The sequence below is a fragment of the Geotrypetes seraphini genome, chromosome 8, assembly GCF_902459505.1.
Source record: "Geotrypetes seraphini chromosome 8, aGeoSer1.1, whole genome shotgun sequence".
Taxonomy (NCBI): domain Eukaryota; kingdom Metazoa; phylum Chordata; class Amphibia; order Gymnophiona; family Dermophiidae; genus Geotrypetes; species Geotrypetes seraphini.
In genome coordinates this window covers 160412220-160427482 of record NC_047091.1, presented here as the reverse complement: position 1 = coordinate 160427482, position 15263 = coordinate 160412220, and the positions used below count along the sequence as shown (strand labels likewise).

Here is a 15263-nt window from a genome sequence, read left to right as displayed (position 1 = left end):
TTCCAGTGACTAGGATTGGCCGGTAGTGGAGGACATCGATGCTACCATCTGCTTCCATCGGTGGCATATTAGTATTGAGTCTATTTGATGCATGCCTTCTGTACCGATGCTTTCAACCATGTTGACGCAGATGTATCGCTGTCATATTGATACTTCCATCTGCTTGCATCGGAGGCATATTAGCATCGAGTCTATTTGATGCTTGCCTTCTGTATCAATGTTTAAACCATGTCAATGCAAATGCATCACAGTGGACAGAGCCCTGCCATTAAGCATCGAGTCCGCTTGTTGTTGTCATTTCTGAAGCGCATTGCCTTTTCAGGCATTCACACTTTGACGCCTGTGGCACTTTTAATACATTGATGTTGTATGGTTATGGTGCTTCCTTATCGATGGACATCGCTGCTGATTAAGACTTGATGCTGTTCTACATTGGTAGAACCCCACCCTGCGGTACCGTTGATACCTGCTCAGTACATGATTTGAGATTGCAGAAGGTTCACTTTTTCTGTAGACTGATCTCTATTTCAGTGTCAGCAACTTTGGTCCCAGTTAGCCTGAGCATAGTTCTCATAAGGCGCATGGTACTGCTTCATATTCTATCCTCAAATGTTGCTCTCCTTAGTATCGATATTCTATAAACACATTGACGCCAGTGTCGTCCTTCTGTGCAGGTTGTGTTCCTTACTGGGTGCTTATCCTCTTTGAGGTCTCCCGCCCTTTGGCACCCTGCAACACCATTGATACCCGCTCAGCTCAGGTATCATTGCAGGATATTTGTTCCAGAATCGATTACTTTATCCACTGCTTTGCATCGGTTTCCTCGACCATGAGATTGTTCCTTTTCATCGGAGCGGTACTGAACACGTATGGTATTGACACCTTTGTTGAGTCTCTTCATTGGAGCATCGATCACCAGTAAAACACCTATGTTCTTCACATCAAGGCTCTGCATGGCACAGCATTCCATCTCTAGTTTCTTAATTTCAAACAGTCTTTGGACTTTAATTTCCCATGGACTCCTCTGCGCAGACTCGCATAAGAAGGGAATTTGATGCTTTACATCGACATTCTACACTGACATTGATAGTTTGTCATTGGGATACCACGAGGCTTCATCTACATCTCTAAAACCAGCTCAGTCTTTTTGACCTGCTTCTAGAGGCTGCTTGGTTCGGTACCGGTCCTGCCTAAGCATAACATCAGAGGGCCAGTCAGAAAACCACGTAGATTCAGAACAAGGTTTTGTGTGTGGATTTTAGACTAACGCCTTTGAAGGAACTACAAGCAGGCCGAAAAGTACACTATGATATGTTCTACAAAAACATAGAAGCATGATGGTAGAAAGAAGGCATCAGACCAACCACTCTGCTCCTCCACAGAAGCCCCAAACTTCTCCTTGCTAGGTAAAAGCAAGAAGAAAAGTAACCCTGCTAGACCATAAAAACATGGTTCTAGCAAGAGATAAGTTTTATTGACCTCAGGACCAGTTAAAACGATTCCGATGGTGGAACAAGATTACAGAATTTCGATGTCACCATGGAGGAGCTCTGAGTCTTCCCATAAAGAAAAAGAATGTACTGTCAATAAGAGAGATAAAAAGAAGGTGACTTAGAAGTCGTTTAGAGGTCACAACATATAACCAAAGTAAGACGAGATCCCAGCATACTGCAGAGAAGATTGATATAAAATCCAAGGACCTCTGACAGAAGTATGGCTTAGTGTCAGTAGTCAGTGATACTATGCAACTATAAAACTTGCATATGCTCACTGAGTTCGAGCATGTTTATTTTCTCCCTCTAGATATGGAAAATGAAAATGAAAGACAGGAGTGTAAAATGTATACAAGGAACAGGTTCAGAGGTATAATCATAATCTATTGGAATTTTGGTAGTGTGCGCTGATGTTCTAGCGTACAACCCTCTGAAAGATCATGAAACTTCAAGTGAGAAACTCTGTTTGATATAAACTGGAGTAATGTAGTGGCCTCCTATAGCCCCTCCCAAATCTCCGGGTTCCTTTAGAATAAAAAAGGAGATGGATTAAAGAGTGTTGTGGATAATGTCCATTAAACAATAAGAAAAACACAAGTAGTGAAAGATACTCAAGGTAATTGAGCATTCTGAAAAGTACTGGATGTACATTGTTCAGTAAACAAACAAAAAACCTGGTTGATCCTGCTTAGAGGATAAAACAGTAAAGCATTCATAGCATTTTCCAATTTTCTGCTTGATTGGTTGTTTTTGCTTCTTTTGCAGTGGTGGCCTAAAAGCAGAAGGTTTAGAAGTATAATATACCCCGCAAAGTAATGGTTCAGAGTTCACGGCCTCAGTTGTTCATGGGTTTTTCCTTAGAACCTTAACTAATAATTTTTTGCGGAAACCGTAAATGTCCTTCACAAATTTTTATGACTTTTTTCTTGGCAATATATAATTTTAACGCTAATTTCTTTAGAATACAATTTACTAATTTTGTAAGATAAATATCGTAAATTCAACTAAATTTCAATATGAGGTTTGGAAGTAGCCAATCCGAGGTGCATTCCCCCATCATAAGTTTACCGTATGTAGCTAATTCGAGTGCTCTTTAACATCTTTATAAATGATCTGGACATAGGTACGACGAGCGAGGTAATTAAATTTGCGGATGATACGAAGTTATTCAGAGTAGTAAAGACGCAGGGGGATTGCAAAGATCTGCAACATGACATAATCAAGCTCGAGGAATGGGCATCGACATGGCAGATGAGGTTCAACGTGGATAAGTGTAAAGTGATGCATGTCGGTAACAAAAATCTCATGCACGAATACAGGATGTCCGGGGCGGTACTTGGAGAGACCTCCCAGGAAAGGGACTTGGGAGTTCTGATCGACAAGTCGATGAAGTCGTCCATACAATGTGCGGCGGCAGCAAAAAGGGCAAACAGAATGCTAGGAATGATAAAGAAGGGGATCATGAACAGATCAGAGAAAGTTATCATGCCGCTGTTCCGGGCCATGGTATGCCCTCACCTGTAGTACTGCGTACAGCACTGGTCGCCATACCTGAAGGAGGACACGGTACTACTCGAAAGGGTCCAGAGAAGAGCGACTAAGATGGTTAAGGAGCTGGAGGAGCTGCCGTACAGCGAAAGATTAGAGAAACTGTGCCTCTTCTCTCTCGAACAGAGGAGATTGAGAGGGGACATGATCGAAACATTCAAGGTACTGAAGGGGATAGACTTAATAGATAAGGGCAGGTTGTTCACCCTCTCCAAGGTAGGGAGAACAAGAGGGCACTCTCTAAAGTTGAAAGGGGATAGATTCCGTACAAACGTAAGGAAGTTCTTCTTCACCCAGAGAGTGGTAGAAAGCTGGAACGCCCTTCCAGAGGCTGTTATAGGGGAAAACACTCTCCAAGGATTCAAGACAAAGTTAGACAAGTTTCTGTTGAACAAGAACATGCGCTGGTAGGGCTAGTCTCAGTTAGGGTGCTGGTCTTAGACCAGAGGGCCGCCGCGTGAGCGGACTGCTGGGCATGATGGACCACTGGTCTGACTCAGCATTGGCAATTTTTATGTTCTTATGTTTCACTGAATGTTCTCATGTTTTTCATTTTGTTCTTCTTAAAGCCCTAAGTTGCCGCCCAAATGCCCTGAACCTTCTTAGGCTTCTGGCAGTGAACCTAAGCATATTTAGAGTTTAAACTATAAAAATTGGCATTTTTGTGACCACATCCAATATACACAGTTTTTCACAATTCGCGGGTGCTCTAGAAACATAACCCCTGTGAATTTCAGGGGTCAACTGTATATGGCCTCTGATACAAATAGGAAGGACTAGCAGTGCTGTGAAGCTGGAAGCTTAGGGCCTGTTTTACAAAGCTGCGCTAGCGGCTGCTGCACAGTAACGGCCCTGAAGCCCATAGAGATTTAAAGGGCTTCGGGGCTGTTGCTGCGTGGCTTTGTAAAACAGGCCCTTAGTCTTTGTTTTGACTAATGAATTCCAATTCTTTTTTATGCTGTGTCAATTTTTGCATGGCCGCCTCAATAGAATCGCCAAAAAGTTCTTCTCCTAAACATGGAATATTGATTAATCTATCCTGAAGATTGAAATCCATATCAAATTCTCTTAGTCAAGCTAGACGTCTCATAGCGACCGACATAGCAGATGCTCTGGATGACATCTCAAAAGCATCATAAGCTGACCTTGTTATATACTTTCTAGTGGTAGGAATAATATTATTTTTTTAGGCAGAGGAAATCAAGCAAGGCACAGAGGCAGGTCCCAAGGGAATACCCGTCCCAACACCAGATCCCAACAACAAACCAAGTAGTAGTGGTGAATTTATCGCATTATGCCCTATCTGAAACAGAAACTAAAATTTTATCTATAGGGCTTACTTTTGTGCCAGAATCTAAAACTGACCTGTTTTGGTTAAGAGTAGATTTAGAAATGTTTTTTGTGGGGTTTTTTTGTGTTTTTTTTTTTTTAAAACTACAACTTAAGTTGTTTTTTTCATCTGATATTAATTATTTTGGGGATCATTTAGCTATAAGACAAAAATCTTCTTGGGTACTACTAGGTCCTCTAGACTCCGCATTATAGATGTATAAAGATTTAATGCTACAGGATATTGAAATTAAAGAAGAGTCCTCATTCTTCTTTTCCTGGAATACCACTGCCATCGAACGAGAAGCAATTCAATCTTTAAAACAGAATAAAGGGATTATCATTCAATGGGCGGACAAAGGAGGGGCAGTGGTTGTACAAGATAAAGAACAATACAAGAGGGAAATCCTGAGGCAGTTATCTGACAGCTCTATATATAGTCTGCTCTCAGAAGATCTGACAAAAAAAAATTGAAGGAAGAAATTGGTGAAATAGCAAAAACAGGATATAAAGAAGGTTTTTTGACTCAGAATGAACTATCAATTTCTAACACCTGTATGCCCACGTATTCCATTCTTTTATACACTACCAAAAATTCATAAGAATCTTACTTCCCCCCTGGGTCGTCCAATAGTTTCGGTGTGTGGCTCCTTGCTTGAGAGAGTTAAGCAATATTTAGAATTTTTTTTTTTTAAGTCTTTAGTACCTACAGTGAAGTCCTTTATTCAAGATACTACCCATTTTTTTAGACTTTTGTCGCAACACAGTTCAACTGGAGAGGCTATTCTAGAATCTACGGGATCCCCGTCAACATGGATTTACTAAGGGGAGATCCTGCCAATCCAACCTGATCAGCTTCTTTGACTGGGTGACGAGGAAGCTGGATGTTGGGGAGTCCCTGGACATCGTATACCTGGACTTTAGTAAAGCATTCGATAGCGTACCACACCGCAGGTTGCTGAGCAAGATGAGTTCTATAGGATTAGGCGACACATTGATGAAATGGGTTGGGAACTGGCTTGGAGGTAGGATTCAGATGGTAGTGGTGACCGGCACCCCCTCCGAAATGACGGAGGTAATCAGTGGAGTGCCGCAGGGCTCGGTCCTGGGCCCGATCCTATTCAACATCTTTATAAGAGACTTGGCAGAAGGGCTGCGAGGTAAAATAACATTATTTGCCGATGACGCCAAACTAAGCAATGTAGTGGGCAAAAGCACAACAGACATAAATTCAATGTCCGACAACATGATACACGACCTACTCCTACTGGAGCGCTGGTCTAGGTCATGGCAACTCAGCTTCAATGCCAAAAAATGCAAAGTCATGCACCTGGGCAGCCAAAATCCATGCAAGACTTACACCCTTAATGGCGAGATCCTAACAAGAACTGAAGCAGAACGAGACTTAGGGGTGATTGTCAGTGAGAACATGAAGACTGCCAATCAAGTGGAGCAAGCTTCATCCAAGGCAAGGCAAATTATAGGTTGCATACGCAGGAGTTTCGTCAGCCGTAAGCCTGAAGTCATTATGCCATTGTATAGATCCATGGTGAGGCCCCACCTGGAATACTGTTTGCAATTCTGGAAGCCGCATTACCGTAAGGATGTGCTGAGACTGGAGTCGGTCCAAAGAATGGCCACCCGGATGGTCTCGGGACTCAAGGATCTCCCGTACGAAGAAAGGCTGGATAAGTTGCAGCTGTACTCACTCGAGGAACGCAGAGAGAGAGGTGACATGATCGAGACATTCAAGTATCTCACGGGCCGCATCGAGGTGGAAGAAGATATCTTCTTTTTCAAGGGTCCCGCGGCAACAAACTAAACTAAACCTTAAGTTTATATACCGCATCATCTCCATGAGTATGAAGCTTGACACGGTTTACAAGAACTTAAAATAGTAGGTAGAGAGGAAGAAAAAAAAGGATTACATGAATTTATATGAAGAAGGGGGGGGGAAAGGGGGTGAAGGATAGAGTTGCAATTTGCTGAAAAGCCAGGTTTTCAGTTGTTTGCGGAATAACTGAAGGGAGCTCAGGTTCCGCAACGGGGAGGTGAGGTCGTTCCAAAGACCTGTGATTTTGAAGAGAAGGGATTTTCCCAGTTTGCCTGCATAGTGGATGCCGCGTAGGGAGGGGAAGGCTAGTTTATACCTTTGGGCAGTTCTGGAGGAGTCGGGACTGGAGGAGTTGAAAGACAGTGGGATAAGAGGAGGGAGGATGCCATGAATGATCTTAAAAGCCAGGCAGGAACATTTGAAATGGATTCTGGGGATTATTGGGAGCCAGTGAAGTTTGGCAAGGAGTGGGGAGGCATGGTCAGATTTGCGTTTTGAGAAGATCAGTTTGGCTGCAGTATTCTGGATTAGCTGGAGTCTTAGAAGACTTTTTTTGATAGATTTAAGTAGATGGCGTTGCAGTAATCTAGTTTGGAGAGGATGATGGATTGGACAAGGATGGCAAAGTGTTGTTGGCTGAAGTAGGATCTAGCTTTCCTCAACATGTGGAGGCTGAAAAAGCATGATTTTGCCAAGGAGTTGAGGTGGTCATTGAGGGAGAGGGAGGAATCGATAATGACACCAAGGACCTTGCATGAGAAATTTTCTGCCGGTCCACAGGGCCAGCACCTCCATCGGGCCCAAGAGATTGTTCTGTAGCCACCAGTCCTCGGTACGATCAATGTGGCGTCTTTGGGCCGGCTCCCTGAGTGCTGCAGTACACAAAGCTGTGGGAAGCGGCTCCGGCCCACGCCTGACCCGGAAACCTTCTCTCTGACGTCGCAACGTCAGAGGGAAGGCTTCCAGATGAGGCACGGGACACGCACAAGGAGCCGCTTCCCACAGTTCTGTGCAATGCAGCACTTAGGGAGCCAGCCCGAAGACCCTGCATTGATCATACAGTGGACCGTCCTGAAGCTAACACCGGGGGGCAGGCCAGAAGGCAAGGCACATGAAGGGAGAGAGACACCAACGGTAGGGGAAATGCTTTTATTTTTTTTTATTTAGTGATTTTACATCTGCCCTAACTGTCTGTTCAGGAAGAAATGCATTTGTTTGTTTTTCTCTGGGGGATGTACTGCTTGCAGAGTCTTTTAGTTTTTGGTCCTTCATTTGCAAGGCTTTGTTTGTGAATATTAGTACTTTTAGTTTTTGGTCCTGCATTTGCATGGGATTATTTGTATTCTGGTAGGAATGAATGTTGAAAAGCATACAGTACACTTTGTGTATTTTAATTTTGTGGTCAACCATTATGTGTTGTTAATACGATTATATTGTATGTGTATTATATTGTATGTGTATCATGAAAAATGGATGGAAAAAATGTTACAATTAGTACTATTATGGTGGTGGGGTCTGGGGGCAGAGATTGGGTGGAGATAGGCACGACTTAGCCCAGTGTTCTTCAACTGCCGGTCCGTGGACCGGTGCCGGTCCACAAAATAATTATTTTATTTCTGCCAGTCCATAGGTGTCAAAAGGTTGAAGAACACTGTTCTGTAGTATCAAATTCATAGACTGGAATTTGCATATTAAGGTCAACCTCTGCTGCTCATCTATAGCATCTGCTATGTAGCGAGCTCTTAGATGTCTAGTTGCAGGGGAGTCTCTCTCTTCTTTTTACCATCGAAGTGGCCACGTTAAATTTCAACAAGGAAGGAGTTGGAACTCTTGCTGCTAAAACCAGAAAATTTAGCAGCAGCCTCACAAAATTCACATAGCTCCCCCTTCTAATATGCTCAGCCCTTTTTTCATTTGCCTCTGATGGGCAAAGTAGATTTCTCTCTGCTCTTCCTCAACCTATCTGTTAACATCAGAGGTACTAGATGTTCGGTCTTCATTCACCTGACCTTTGGGACCTACAACTGCATTGGCAGATGAATCACCAACAATTTTAATACACAGTTCTACCCTTCAGCCTGACCTCCTCTGCGAGGCTTTATCAAGAGTTGAGTTCTGATGGCAGCAACTTTGTTGCCAAGCCATTTTTTCCCTATCTCGCCGATTGGCTAATATAGGATGCTTCTTCTCAAGGATGTTTTCAGACATTTAAGTTTGTAGAAAAGATATCTGTTTTCTTTAAAAACCAAAACACATTTACAAGGGTATCTCAACGAATGTTGCACCCAACTGGAGTGCTTGAGGTCTCAAAATAAGAAACTGTTTCCTTCTCTTCTGAGTCGGATGAGATACATCTGGATGCATTCTTATTAGATTTGACAAAAAGGGAACATCTTTATATTTAAAAAACAATTTAAGCATCCATTCCCTATCAGAATCTAAGGCAAATTGTACCAACAAAGTGGCTGATACCTGGGCCTCAGTATCCGATCTCTCCAGGAAATTAGATAAGTCCAAACTATCAGCAGATAATTTCTGCTGGTTAGGACTTTGTGACTTTGTTCTTCTAGCTAAATAATATATTTTGGAGAGAGGCGGGTATGAGGCCTCTGGAACTTTCAGAATTTCATTCAGACATCTTTTAAACATAACTATTGCAATTATTAGAGATTGTTTAGGAAAATTAATAATCTGCAAATTGGACCTCCTAGTATAGTTTTCTAGCATTTCCTATTTAAAGTGCAAAGTTGTACTATCTTTAATCCAAGTCAAAGTTTGAATTTCCAAAGTTTTTACTCTAGCTTCCATTTCATCCGATTTATTTTCCTGAATCAATACTCTTGTCTTCAATTCTAGACTTTCTGAGAGCACTGTAGTACACTTTGTGGAGAGTTGCTCCATTTGATTATCCAGAGAGATTTGTAAATTGGAAATAGCCTCCCAAATCGATTCCATGTTGAAAACCTTCGACTTCTGTAGGGGAACAAACTCAGTTCTAAGGCCCGAGCTAAGTCTCACAGTACCTGGTGTCACAGCACTAGTCTCTTAAATTACTTGTTTGTTGGTTCACTCAGCTCCTGCTTCCTTTCAGGGTCAGCCCTCACTTCCTGCTGGATCGGCAGGAGGACGTCCTGTGTCGGACTCACGTCTAACCACCCCTCCGACGCTTCAGGGTGTATCGGAGGGCTCCACTCCTCCGGGGACAGTGTAGCACCCTCAAAGGAGAGCTCGTGTGCCTCAGCCTGCACGCTCTCTCCACTGAGGGATTTTCTGCCGGCAACTGTAGTCGGGAGGCCTGCTCCACAAGAACGTCCATCGGGCCGGTTTGAGTTGTTATAGGATCCTCCAGGAAGACCCGCGTCTTCGATTTTCTCTTCACCATTAGGTAAGCAGGAAACAAAATTCAAACAGACCTCGGCAGCATCTCTGTGGAAGCGTCAAGCCACCATTTTGCTTAAGCTCCGCTTCTGACATTTAAGTTTGTAGTTAGCTTTTTGACATCTCAGTTTTAATCCTCTTAACCACTGCAATTCATAACAGCCCTGCTTGACAATTATTCTCAGGACCTTCCTACTTCAGCAATGACAGGACCACCTGTTTCAACTTTCCACTCAAGTCTTTCACCTTCTGTCCATCTCAGCTAGACAACTGATGGCACTCTTGGATAACATGGCGTCTTCAGTCCATATTACTCTCTTCACGAGACTTCATTTTGAACTGCCCAGTAGTCTCTGACATCTACATGGTCTCCGGTTTTCTATCCTTTTTCACAGCCACTTTTATCACTATGTTACTCTCTTCAGTGGGGGATGACTTCATCCACTCTTTCCAAACAGCTGCTGTGTCAGATGCCTCCAGATCAGCCAATTCTGACCTCATACTCCTCCAAATATTCTTGTGAACCTCATCTGAGCAGTATTAACACATGAGCCTACTCTGCCAAGAGCAGACGTTTATATACATATGTCGAGACTTAAGTGAGTTGGAATACTCTCAAGTTTATCCAACTCACGGCTTAAAATCACTTCAGTCAGACTTCACCTCATGGTTTTTAGTGTTTTCCATGTTTGTTTTATTGTTAAAGTTCTGATTATTCATCTTCTTGTTGACAGTTTATGAAAGCACTTGTCAACATCAAACCATTTCTCAAACCTCCTCTGCTACTGGTTTGGAATAATAATAATAATAATAATAATAATTTATTTCTTATATACCGCTAAACCGTGAAGTTCAAAGCGGTTTACAGTAAAGATGCATTTTGACAGTACATGGGATACAAGTGGTTTACAATGAAGATACATTTTGTCAGGACATGGGACATGTGGTTCTCGCCAGTTTGCTACAGCCTACATTTCAACCAGTGGCCTATGCACTTCTTACCTTCCTCTCTTAGGAAGTGGAATTTTCTTTTTATCTCCACCACTTCTGACTGACTGAACACATCTTTTTCTTTTGTTTACCATGATAAGGTGTTTCTCTGCACTTTTCCAGAGGTAGTCTTGAATTTTCATTTCCATCAAGTCATTGTGTCACCAGTTTTCTTTCTGAAATCTATTTCTCATTCTACCAGACAGCTCTTCAAACCTTCTACTGTAAACGGGCCTTAGCTTATTACTTACAAAGATCTCGGTCTTATAAAGCATCGCTTCAACTGCTCACCTCTTTTCATACTAACAAGTTGAGCCGGTCTGCCACCAAAAGATCTATTTCTATATGGCTTGCGGTCTGTATTTCTTTTTGCTATGCTCAGGATGGGCTGCAATTCGGAGATTTTATAATAACTCATGGTATCCAGGCTATGCAGCTTTAGTTGCTTTCTTACGTTCCACTTCCATTGCTGATATCTGCAAAGCAGCTACTTGGTCCTCAGTTCACACGTTCATCTTTCTCTATTCTCTGGAATTCTTTCCAGATGTGATGATTATTTATTATAATTATATTCTCTTATCTGACCAACTCTCCCTCCATCCTATTACAGTAAGCTAGGGAGTCCCATATGTGAGAATACGCTGCCTGCTTGTCCTAGGATAAAGCACAGTTACTTACCGTAACAGGTGTTATCCAGGGACAGCAGGCAGATATTCTCACATCCCACCCACCTCCCCTGGTAGGCTTCTTAGCTTGCTTACAGAACTCATGTGCTTGAGCTGGCGTCGGGCAGGAAGGCACTTGTGCATGCGTGGTGCGGGCAGTCACAAAGTTTTACAACTTAAAAGTGACAGTTCACTTGTTAAACTGTCCATACCGGGCTTCGTGGATGACATCATCATATGTGAGAATATCTGCCTGCTGTCTCCGGATAACACCTTTTATGGTAAGTAACTGTGCTTTTTGAGGGGGAGTGTCCCTGTACTACTCCCTCTTCTGTTTCCAGGGCTAGCTGACTGCTTTGTTAAGAATTGAGAAGTTGAAGGACAGCCCAGAGTGATGGGAAGAGGAGCAAAAGAATGCAAATGAAGTTCCCCTACAAGAGCTATTGCGAAAAGAGGTTGACTACCCATTGATGTGCTGTGAATCTCATTGAAATTCTGTTATAGTTACTGTTCTTCTATATTTTCTCTGAAAACTCAATAAAATTTCATGGGGGGGAAAAAGGGAATTTTAACAAGGTAAGAACCTATTTTTCCTTAGTTGTCTTAAGATGAATTTCTTGCAATAGTGCAATATCCAGTTTATGATGCTGTAAATGCTGCAATATTTCTGATTGCTTTATGGAGGAATTTATATGTTCAAAAAACCAGCTGTGCAAAAGGCAAAGAGCTGAATTAATAATACACAGATGAAAAGCCTCAGAACCCCATTAGGGAGAAACCTTCCACCACCTAAAGAGGGTGAGTCACTTCAAAGGCATAAAAACCTCCGGTAATAATAATTCAAAAAACAGTTCTGCATAAGCAATTCACTATATCTTTTACTTAGGTGAACAATCTTAACAAGTCACATATTTTAGCGTGTGTAGCTGGATATTTGCATTGCCCTTTTCCTTACATTTTTTCCACAGCTGGGTTAAAAAAAAAAATTATTGGGGTGTTTGTGATTACTGTGATGGTATCAGGAATTTATACCTTCCACATTCCATGTTACAACTTTCACATTGTATGACTGCAGTCTGCTAATACCAGAAAAGTATCAAATAGTTACCTCTAGGGGAAATCTGTCCCAGCCCCATACGCAGGCTTTAGAAAATCCCTGAAAACTCGATTGTTTAACAAATTCTAAATGCCTAACCTCCTCTTCCTCACTACGGCACTCCTCTCTACCTCGCCTCCCCAATTCTAGATTTGAGACTAACTTTTACCCTCTCTCCCCTTGCATAACACGTCCTGACAAAATGTATCTTTATTGTAAACCGTTTGTATCCCATGTACTGTAAAAATGTATCTTTACTGTATACCGCTATACCGTGAAGTTCAAAGCGGTTTATAAGAAATAAATTATTATTATTATTATATCTTCCCAGTGCAGCTTCAATCCCTTCCTTCAATAGTCCTAGCTGCTGCTACTTAACTGTATAAGTAATTATCACACACCAGCATAAATAAATGCAACAGTAATTACTCTGTCCTACCTAACCACAACCCGTACCCAAAATCCTCCCTACCTGAATACCAAAACTGCCCCCTCTCTTTCTATCCTTGATTCCGCACAACTCCCAACCTTGCCCCCATACCTTCGCATTATAGGAAACATCACATAAATGCCTACCCTCTCCCAAACCCGTTATCCAAATATTTTCAAACAAGCCAAAACTGCAGATATGTACAACAATGTAGGCAAATTTTATTGTGACAACCAAACTATATATTAAAACCTTTTTACCAAACAGGGGACCCAACACGGTCCGTGTTTCGGACATCCTTCATCAGGGATCCATGGTAGAAAAAGGAAAAAGCATATGTCACAACAAATGTTTAAAAATATATAGTAAAACCAAACAGATAATGTGTCACGCCGAGAGTCACTACAAATAGTAAAAATCGCTATTTTCCCCATCAGTCTGTAAGTCCTCTTCCCTCCTTCCAAAGTCCACTACCACCTTAATTCTTCAAAGTCTACTCCCAATACCCACTATCTCTGAATGCAGTTAAATCTGTTTAGTTGCAACAAGTAAAACACTCCTGCCCCCCTCCCATTCATCACCCCTATAAACTGATGAGAACAATAAATTTTGTACACTAAAGTGGAGACTAGTTTAAGCTATGACAATCCAGTGAGCAATGCTTTACATTTACCAAGGTCATGGCTATGTTAATTATTCAGGTTAACATTACACAGTATTATGGCCTTTGATCTCCAACTCACAGGCTCACCCAAATCCACCAAAAGCCCATGAATTGCAAGAGACCCAGTGTTACTGGCAATAAGGTTAAATACATCAGACCAGCCAGCCATAAGTTCCACAGAAGGAAATCACCAGTCACAGTGAGCAAAAAAAAACAGAAAGTAGAATCATTTCTAGTCCAACCCCCGCCTACCAGCCTCAATCTTCCAGTCTCCAAACTGAAGCTCAAAATTCCAATGGGTTATATCAAGTTAAGACTCCACTAACTGGTCCCTCACAATAAGCAAAGAGAACTCAATGTTATCCCAAGGTGGTGCAGCAATACTTTGTGTCACCATCACCCTGCTCTCTCTCTCTTCCAGACTTGCCACAAACTCCTGTCATGCTGTAACTGATTCAAAATAATGTGTGGCCCCAGCATGCATTACCTCCTTAATGACTAGATATCATAAGTGTCTAGATTATTTGAAATATTTTTGTAGTTATACACTAATCCTGAAATGCTTTTCCTTGGTTTTAGCCTTTGTATCCTATTCCTATGACACCAATGCCAGTGAGCCAAGCCAAGACATATAGAGCAGGTAAAGGTGAGATGAAGCCATCTGTGTTTAGTTTTTGAGACTGCATGCTGCATGAGTCCACAACAAGAATATGACACTTAAGCAAGCCATGTTATTTGGTAAGAAATGTGAATGCATGCATTTGTTTAGGGACTGGAAAGATTTAGATCAGTGTTTTTCAACTTCTTCAAGCCAAGTATCCCCTAAGTTTTAACAAATATCAACCGATTACCCCCACCCAAGCTCCACCCCAGACCCGCCCAGGCTCCGCCCCAGACCCTATCCTCATGATAATAGTACTAATTTTAATGTAATCTTTTCCATTTTCCATATACACACACAATATAATCTTATTAATACATGATGGTAACCACAAAATTAAAAAAAACAATGCACATGGTAAAAATCTTAATTATCATTTATATTCGGGGGGGTTTTCAGAGAGGTCAAGGCAGTTCATTTTAAAATATGCAATGTCACCTCAGTAACAACTATCGAAAAATAGAAAAATATAGTGCAAAATATAGACAACAGATATAAATTCTCAAAACAGACACATTTCGATCACTAAATTGAAAATAAAATCATTTTTCCTATTTTTGTTGTCTGGTGATTTCATGAGTCTCTGGTTACACTTTCTTCTGACTGCATCCAGTATTTCTTTCTACCTCCTGTATGCTTCATCTCCTCCGGACTTCATTCCCTTCTCCAACCAACAGCTCTCTCTGTCCCTCCATGAGTCCAACTTTTCTTCCTTTCTCCTCCACCCCTATTGGCAACATGACTCTCCCTCTCTCTCTCACTGTCCATCTGTCTTGAGAGATACAGACATCTTTCCCACCCCCTCTACTGTCATATCCAACATTTCTCCCTCTCTCATCCCCTGGAGCATGTGCAGTATTATTCACCACTGCCCACCAGCCCCATGCCCATTTCTCCTTCTATCACTCCTCTAGCACCATGCCACATCTCGCCCTCCATCACTATGTCCAATATTCCTCCACCTTGCATCCCCTTCAATCTGCTGTCCTTCTGTTCCCTATCCACCACCATATCCAACATTTCTCTTTCATCCTTGTCTCTCCATGCATCTATCTCTCTCTATATGCTCAAATTTCCTCTTTCTTCCTTTCCCCATGTGCACCATGTCTTTTCCTCTCACTCCACACCTATATCCAACAATTCTCTTTTCCTGTTCCCTCACCCACCAGCAGCAT

General features: G+C 42.0%; 1 protein-coding gene across 17 annotated transcripts in view; it reads left to right on the top strand.

Annotated features, from left to right (window-relative positions):
• The window catches only part of ATXN2 (ataxin 2), a 735162-nt gene that overhangs the window by 553776 nt on the left and 166123 nt on the right, over nucleotides 1–15263 (top strand). For 12 of the 17 annotated variants that reach the window (XM_033955181.1, XM_033955177.1, XM_033955169.1 and 9 more), the window contains one exon: nucleotides 14007–14073. In XM_033955181.1, the coding sequence (XP_033811072.1) occupies nucleotides 14007–14073 (67 nt within the window). The remainder of the gene's footprint in view (nucleotides 1–14006; nucleotides 14074–15263) is intronic. The other 5 variants (XR_004540365.1, XM_033955173.1, XM_033955167.1 and 2 more) reach the window with 1 other exon arrangement.